The sequence below is a fragment of the Otolemur garnettii genome, unplaced genomic scaffold (genome assembly GCF_000181295.1).
Source record: "Otolemur garnettii isolate 467f Iridium unplaced genomic scaffold, OtoGar3 scaffold00019, whole genome shotgun sequence".
NCBI lineage: Eukaryota > Metazoa > Chordata > Mammalia > Primates > Galagidae > Otolemur > Otolemur garnettii.
The window spans coordinates 18518564-18525811 of record NW_003852414.1 but is presented as its reverse complement, the minus strand read 5'-3'; the positions used below and the strand labels follow the sequence as shown (position 1 = coordinate 18525811).

The window sequence follows — 7248 nt, the reverse complement described above, 5'->3', positions numbered from 1 at the left end:
AAAATCCTTTGTCAGGGTTCTGTGTGTTCTAAGCTGACATCTTCTGTTGTGAATGCTGTTTAGGAAAATATATAAGGCTTACAGGGAGTGTTTACAAGGAGGTCGTACAGTCCTGTGCTAATTACTAATATGGCAAAAATAACTTTCTACGATAACGTGTACATTCATCTACATACATGTACAATTCTATGTATTTATTTATGTCAATCACACAAACAGGGAGACTGGGGTGCCTCACATCTGTAATGTTCAGCCACCGAACTGAAAGCGCTCCACTTGAGTGTTCTGGGATCTTCCCACAAGTAGAGGGAAATGAATCTAGAATTACTTCTCTCCTTTCAAAACTCTAGGCCGCTCAAGTTTACTATTGTTCTCTGGACCCCCGAAGAGGACTTTACTAACCATGGGCCTACTAGAGAAAACCGGCATTTGTCAGAGACTCTCCTCCAACCACCCACCTCCCCTCCCCCTGACAGTCGTCCCCCCTTCCTTTTCTGTCCCAGCTGCTCTGACAAACACACTTTCTAGGTACCACTTTGACAAATGAAGCTCAACCAGGATCCTTTGTTTTCTCAGAATTCGACCAACAAGCTGGCATTCCAGAAGCTCATCAGGGGGCCGTGAATTACTGTGAAGGGCGCATGGGGCCCTGCTTCCTCCTCCCCTGCCATCCCTGTGGCCTCTGGTTCCCATGATCTGTGGGGCCAGATTACTTCACTCCCAGGTCGCATTCCTGGGAATGCGGGTACTCTCAAAATAAATAATATTTACAGCAGAGCTCAGAGCTGGTGAAAAAATGGGGAGGAGAAATATCTGTCTTCAGGGAGAGGAGACTAGACACTGGAATCCACTGGATTTGTGATTTTTAAACCATCTTTTCCATGGGACTCCAGAAATCTTATTAAATAGATATGCACTTGCACTTATCAAAATCCCACATTCCAATGCCCAAATGAAGGGCATAAAAAAGTAACAAAGAAAGACTGTGTAACAGTCTAGTTTCTATGACTTGAAAACACTTTTTGTTATCAAAAAATTTGGTAAATGGTTACTGAATACTTAGAAGGCTCATGGTCTCCAGCTAAGGCTCTTTATAATCATTACCTATTTAAAATTTGAGGCCGGGCGCCGTGGCTCATGCTTGGGATCCTAGCACTCAGGGAGGCTGAGGCAAGAGGATTGCAACTCAGGAGTTCAAGACCAGCCTGAGCAAGAGTGAGACCCATCTCTACTAAAAATGGAAAAACTAGCCAGGCTTTGTGGCAGGTGCCTGTAGTCCCAGCTACTTGAGAGGCTGAGGCAAGCGAATTGCTTGATTTCAGGAGTTTGAGGTTGCTGTGAGCTGATTCTGTCTCCAAAAAAAAAAAAAAAAGATGACCTCTGCTTCATACCAAGAACTTGGGAAACCTAAATAAAGGGGCCAGGAGGTCTCCTTACACACATACATATGTTCAAATAGAGCTGAAGGGGCAACAGTTAAGATCAGGGCAACAAACTATGACCCACTGGACAAATCCAGTTCTCTGCTTGATTTTATATGGACTATGAATGAGGGATGTCTTTTATATTTTTAAAATGAAAAACAATCAAAAGAAGAATAACATTTTGTGATTTGTGAAAACTTACATGAAACTCTGATTTCCATGCCTGTAAGTAAAGCGTTATTGGAACACGACCACATCCATCCATTTACCTTTCACCTAGGGGCGGCTTCTACACTTAGAGAGGGACAGTTGAGTCCCTGAAACAGAGACCACGTGGCCGGCAAAACCCAAGATGGTGACCATCTGGGCCTTTACAGAAAAGGTCTGCCAGCCTTTGAGAATGTAAACTAATGTTTTTCCTTTTGCTAACTTATCTAACCGAGAACACAGTCCTCAGGCTTTGTGAGAAATGTGTGTGTGAGGTGGGCAGAGAGCATGCAGCTTGACAAAGACAGACAAGTCCAGGTGGCCACCGATGGAAGGGGTTGGTGCTGTATTTATAAATCAAACCCCTCAAAGCACAGACAACGCACAAGTTTCTTGCTGGAGTATAGCGAACTTTTTTGGCAACAGGGACTATTTCCATGGAATGTATTTTTCCATAGACGGCGGTGGGGAGAGCATTAGATTCTCATAAGGAGCTTGCAGCATAGATCCTCCGTGTGTGTAATTTACAGAAGGGTTCACACTCCTATGGGAATCTAATGCTGGGCTCATTGACAGGAGGCGGAGCTCAGGTAGTGACGCCAGCGATGGGCGTGGCTATAAATACAGATGAAATTCCCTCCTTGGCCCTCACCTCCTGCTGTGCAACCCAGTCCACAGTCTCGTGGCTGGGGACTACAGGAGTAGAGATAGAATTTGTGTTTTCCTTTAGTAACAGTCTGCTAATTTCCTGTGGATAGGCTAACCCTCCATGCTTTGATAACTGGCTTTTCTGTCCATGAGCTTTGCACTTTTTGCCTCTGGACCATGATTTAAAAAAGAATAGGCTACCCCAGATTTTTTTCAGAGGAGTTTGATTAAACAGCATCCCAGGAATAAGGCCTGTCTTGGGGAAGCCACCTGCTCCCTCTGCTTCTGTGGAGGTTACGGTGACGACTGTCTGAGATTTTGAGGCAATTTTAGCTACTCTGGTCAACCCACAGCGCTTAATGAAATGAATGACAAGATTCAAGTTGGCAGTTTTATGGAGTAATTAAAGCTGTTCCCTGGTTCGTAGCAGTTAAGTTTGTTTATATTTTCCCAGTGCGATCTCCTAAGAAGGAAATTAGAGGTGGAAAATTTGTGTTGTGACACTCTCAGGAAAGGAATCTCCCTGCAAGACAGCATTTTGTCCCTTGAGGGGCAGGGATTCAATTGAGAGAGAAAAAACAAAAGAGCCGTTCACATACTTGTTAGGATTATCAGGTTACCTGCAATCATAATCACCCCACGAGGAGATCCCGGGCTCCATGAGCCCCATGAACAACCTGTTATACCTCAGGACTGGGGCCCTGGGTGACCCTGGGCTGAGATCACAGTTTTTAGTAACTCCAAGATTTTCATGTAGTATACACATCAGCCTCTACTATTACTCTTTTCTCTGCTATCTGCCTCAAATGACAAACTTGAGAACTGGATCTTATCCTTAGCGTATAATATCAATGAAATGTCCTCCTACAAAGGACAGGCAGAATCGTTCCTTTTAATAGAGAGGATATTGCATTTTTTAACAACATTGACAAATAAACTATTGTGAACTCACCTAGAAAAATCTCCCTTGGCCTCCTGTAAGAGAAAAACAAAAGCAACATTAGTGAAATGGGCCAAGCCAGCACTATGGACTTCAAAATACATCCTGTAGTCATGACGTCTCTACTGAGTAAGTCCTACGCCTGTCATCCCACTTGTTGCAGGGGGCACAGCTCAGAAGGAACGTGAGCCTCTGTCACGTGACCATGAGACATGAACTTAACCTTTAGAAGGTCATATACAAAGACATTGATTCATACTGACAAAAGGTGCATTTCCACCTCAAAGCCCCAGTCTGGTCCAACTTGTTCTGGTTTGAAGGTTCTGAATCTGAATGTGTGCTGGGATTTGCTGCTTCTGTCGCTCTGTTGCTTCTTGTAGGCTGTTTCCCAATGATACTGAAGACTTTGGAGCCATGTCGGCTTTGGCGAAGGCAACAGAAGGCCTTGAACAAAGTGTTCGGTAAACACCCGCTGAAGGACCACACACGAGACCATTTCTGCTCATCTTGTCATCGTCACGGCTAATATTTAGTAGCATCTCCTTCTCTGTGTAAGCTAAAGGGCTTTTCCTTGTTTTACTGGGGCATGAGGTGATTCTTTAGAGACTAATTCTAGGTCTTCACTTGCCTTACCCTAGGATGAAGTCGCCAATCCCTCACCCCCTAAATGGAGTCATCAAGTGATCTCAAGTTTCTTCCAGGCTCAGGTTAAACATACAACTCTTCTTTACAGAGAAACACTGCCTTAGAACTTTGAAATACGATGAGCCCCTGTTCATGGCCATGGTATCAGGGTCCCTAAAAGCTCTTTCCAGCTTGAAGCTGGAAAAGGTTAAGACCAATAGAGAGTGGATCGGGCAGCTGACTGTGCACACTGAGCTTGCTTGCTCATTCTCCTGTGTGTGGTGCTGGGACAGGCAGGTGAGGGAGAGCTTACCTGTAAAATATAGGAGGCTAACTCAAACACCACCTCACTGTCAACGTCAATAAGCTCCTGAAAGGAAACACCGACAAGGAAGACAAGTTTGGTATTTAACAACCACTTTTTAAAAATCGAAATGATGGCTCTCTATAAAGAGGCCTGGTTTGCCTTTTCTGAGGAGTCCCCCAGAATCTCAAATACCCATAGAACAATTTTGGGCCCCGTGGCCACTGTGCTCATTTACTTGGTCCCAAATGCTTCCTGACAATGTTTCACAGCTCTCAGCCCAAAGAGACTAGGGACCTTGGGTTATTTGATAACCAATTGTGTTTTCTTCAGACCTAGCAGCAAGGCTTTATTGAAAGGAAATGTTAGAAAGGGACTGTGACTTTTTAGATTAAAATTAAAATCAATAGACCTTCCATTGGATCCTGTAATCCTATTACTTGGCATCTACCCAGAAGAAAAAAAAATACCATTTTATCATAAGGACAGGACTAGATTGTTTATTGCAGCTCAATTTACAGTTGCCAAGATTCGGAAACCCAAGTGCCCATTAACCCAGGAATGGATTAATAAACTTTGGTATATATTTACCATGGAATATTATTTAGCCCTAAAAAAGATCCAGACTTTATATCTTTTATGTTAACCTGGCTGGAGTTAAGGAACATTCTTCTGAGTAAAGTATCACAAGAATGAAAAAGCTAGTATTCAATGTACTCAATATTAATATGAAGCCAGTAGATGATCTAATAACACCCACACAAGAGAAAAACTCAATGTAATTTAAGTTGGGGGGGGGGCAGGGGAAGGGAAAGAGAGGAAGAGGGAGGGGGACTGGTGTGCTCACCTAATGGTCACAATGTAAGGGTGTCAGGCACACCTCCTGGGTGAGGGACACAACTACAACAGGGACCTTACCTAACAAATGCAAACATTGTAATTTGATCATTTGTACCATCATATTAATCTGAAATTAAAAAATAATTAAAACAAATTAAATTAAAATTAGACAAAATTTTAAAATCTTGTTCCTTAGTTGTACTGGCCACATTTCTTTCATGCACTCAGTCGTTCACTGTGGCTAGGGGCTACCGTGTCGCCAACACAGATACTGAGGCCATTTCTATCATCGCAGAAACCTCTGCTCCTACAACACTGTTACAGACTCTAAGTTTAAAAATACTGCCCTAAGGTCCCTTCCCCTAAATACTTAATTGTCACTGATGGGCGTGTGCTGAAAAGAACTTAAACCTCTCTTTGGTGTTTGAAAAAATCCAATATATGTATTTTTTCAACATGTACAGAATTCCTATCTTTTTAAAAGGTAGTTTTACTGACGTGTTATTGAAACACTCCCCCAAACTGCACACGTGTAATGTGTACAACTCGATGAGTCTGGACACAGGCATGGGCCTGCGGGTTCATTATCAGAGTCAAGGTAATAAACGCATCCTTTGCCTCTGGAGATTTCCTCGTGTTCTTTTTTCATGCTGAAAACACTTGACGTCATCTACTCTCTTAATAAACTTTTAAGCGCATAATACCGTATACATATATACACATCACACGTTAAAGACAAGAGAAACCTGGAGTGTGCCCACAAGAACAATAAACACAATAATTACATATTTGTTTGGCCAAGCTAACGTAAAAATGTCCATCTTCATCTCCCTAATATCAGCAGATCCCATCGTGGCTGACGAGGTGCCAGAGGTAAGAGAGATTTAGAGACCCTGACTCTGACCCTGTGTTTTTATTGACAACAGAAATACAAAACTGTTAAGGGATTTGCCCCAAATCAGAAGACCTTAATGGCAGGGATGAGGCCGGACACAAACCAACCGCCTGTCCAGCGTGGGGCCCTCCCATAGGACGCACAATTCCCCCAAGTCAATTAAGACTCGGTTTCGGCTAACATGTTCTCAGAGCAATATTGATAATCAAAAATAGGTGAAAAAGAGTTCTATTCACTTGCCTTAATGCACCAAACTGTGATTCACGAATTGTCTAAAGGTTTGCCGGGAGTCAGGAACTGGCCCCTTAATAATTTAAAACCATGCATTCAAGCAAACCTCTATCTTTGGAAGGAGGGGTATTATTTGGGCTCTTTGAGGCCTGGGAATTTCAAAGATGGATAATAATATGTGCTACTGAGCCACTTTCGACGTGTGGGCTAAAGAACTAATGAGAACATATGGAAGAGTTAGGGACAATAATTCTTTTTGTTTAACCAGCTGAAAGAGCTTTACAGCTGCTGTAATTGATATAGACTGTCAGTGCCGGGTTGTGAAGGAATGTTTGGAATTGCAGTTCTGAGATTACCAGGTCCCATCAGAATGTAAATCATTGAACAGTGTACAAATGACTTCACAGAAACACTGACCGGGCTTCCAGAATAGGTCAGTTTCTCTCTCTCTCTCTGCTTCCATCGCCGCTGAACGAGGCAGCGTAGGCTTGTTAGTGTACCGGCGTGTGTGTTCGTCTGTCAAACATTCACGCCTATGTTGCAGCCAGCGGTCAATGGTGGGCTAATATGTAACATCCGCTGAGAGCCTTATCTGATCTGCAGCTAAACACCAGCCAGCAGAAAAGAGCCCCTTGAAGGCCATTTGATTCATCTGCTAAGTGAAAATGTCTATATCTGTGTGGGGATAGGGGAAAGAGGGAAGGGCTTTTATTTTTATACAGCCCATTCCACAGGACCAGAACATACTCCTGGCAAATATTAACTGCAATGTACCATTATCCACAGGAATGCTCCCCTAAAACGCACCATTAAATGCCTACCCTGATGGCTCCAAGTTCTGACTCTTCCCTCAGGGTGAGAGCTAATGCCTTTAACGGCGGAGAGTTTTCACTTTCCCTGACCTTGACAATCCTTTAGCGAAGACATTAAAAACAGCAAGTATCACGGAGGTGGAGCCGGGTGGATTGCTTGAGGTCAAGCCTTTGAGATCAGCTTAAACCAAGTGAGACCTGGTCTCTATCCTAGCACTGTGGGAGTCTGAGGAGGGAGAATCACTTGAACTCAGGAGTTCAAGACTTGCCTGAGCAAGAGTGAGACCCAGACTCATTGAAAAAAAAAAAAAAAAATCAGCCGG

At 43.3% G+C, this 7248-nt stretch overlaps 1 protein-coding gene across 3 annotated transcripts in view; it reads right to left on the bottom strand.

Moving 5' to 3' along the window:
• FRMD4A (FERM domain containing 4A) overlaps window positions 1-7248 on the bottom strand; it is a 300319-nt gene that overhangs the window by 97838 nt on the left and 195233 nt on the right. For all 3 annotated transcript variants that reach the window (XM_023511417.1, XM_023511418.1, XM_012803361.2), the window contains exons 6-7: window positions 4157-4213; window positions 3232-3254 (exon numbers count right to left, since the gene is read on the bottom strand). In XM_023511417.1, the coding sequence (XP_023367185.1) occupies window positions 3232-3254; window positions 4157-4213 (80 nt within the window). The remainder of the gene's footprint in view (window positions 1-3231; window positions 3255-4156; window positions 4214-7248) is intronic.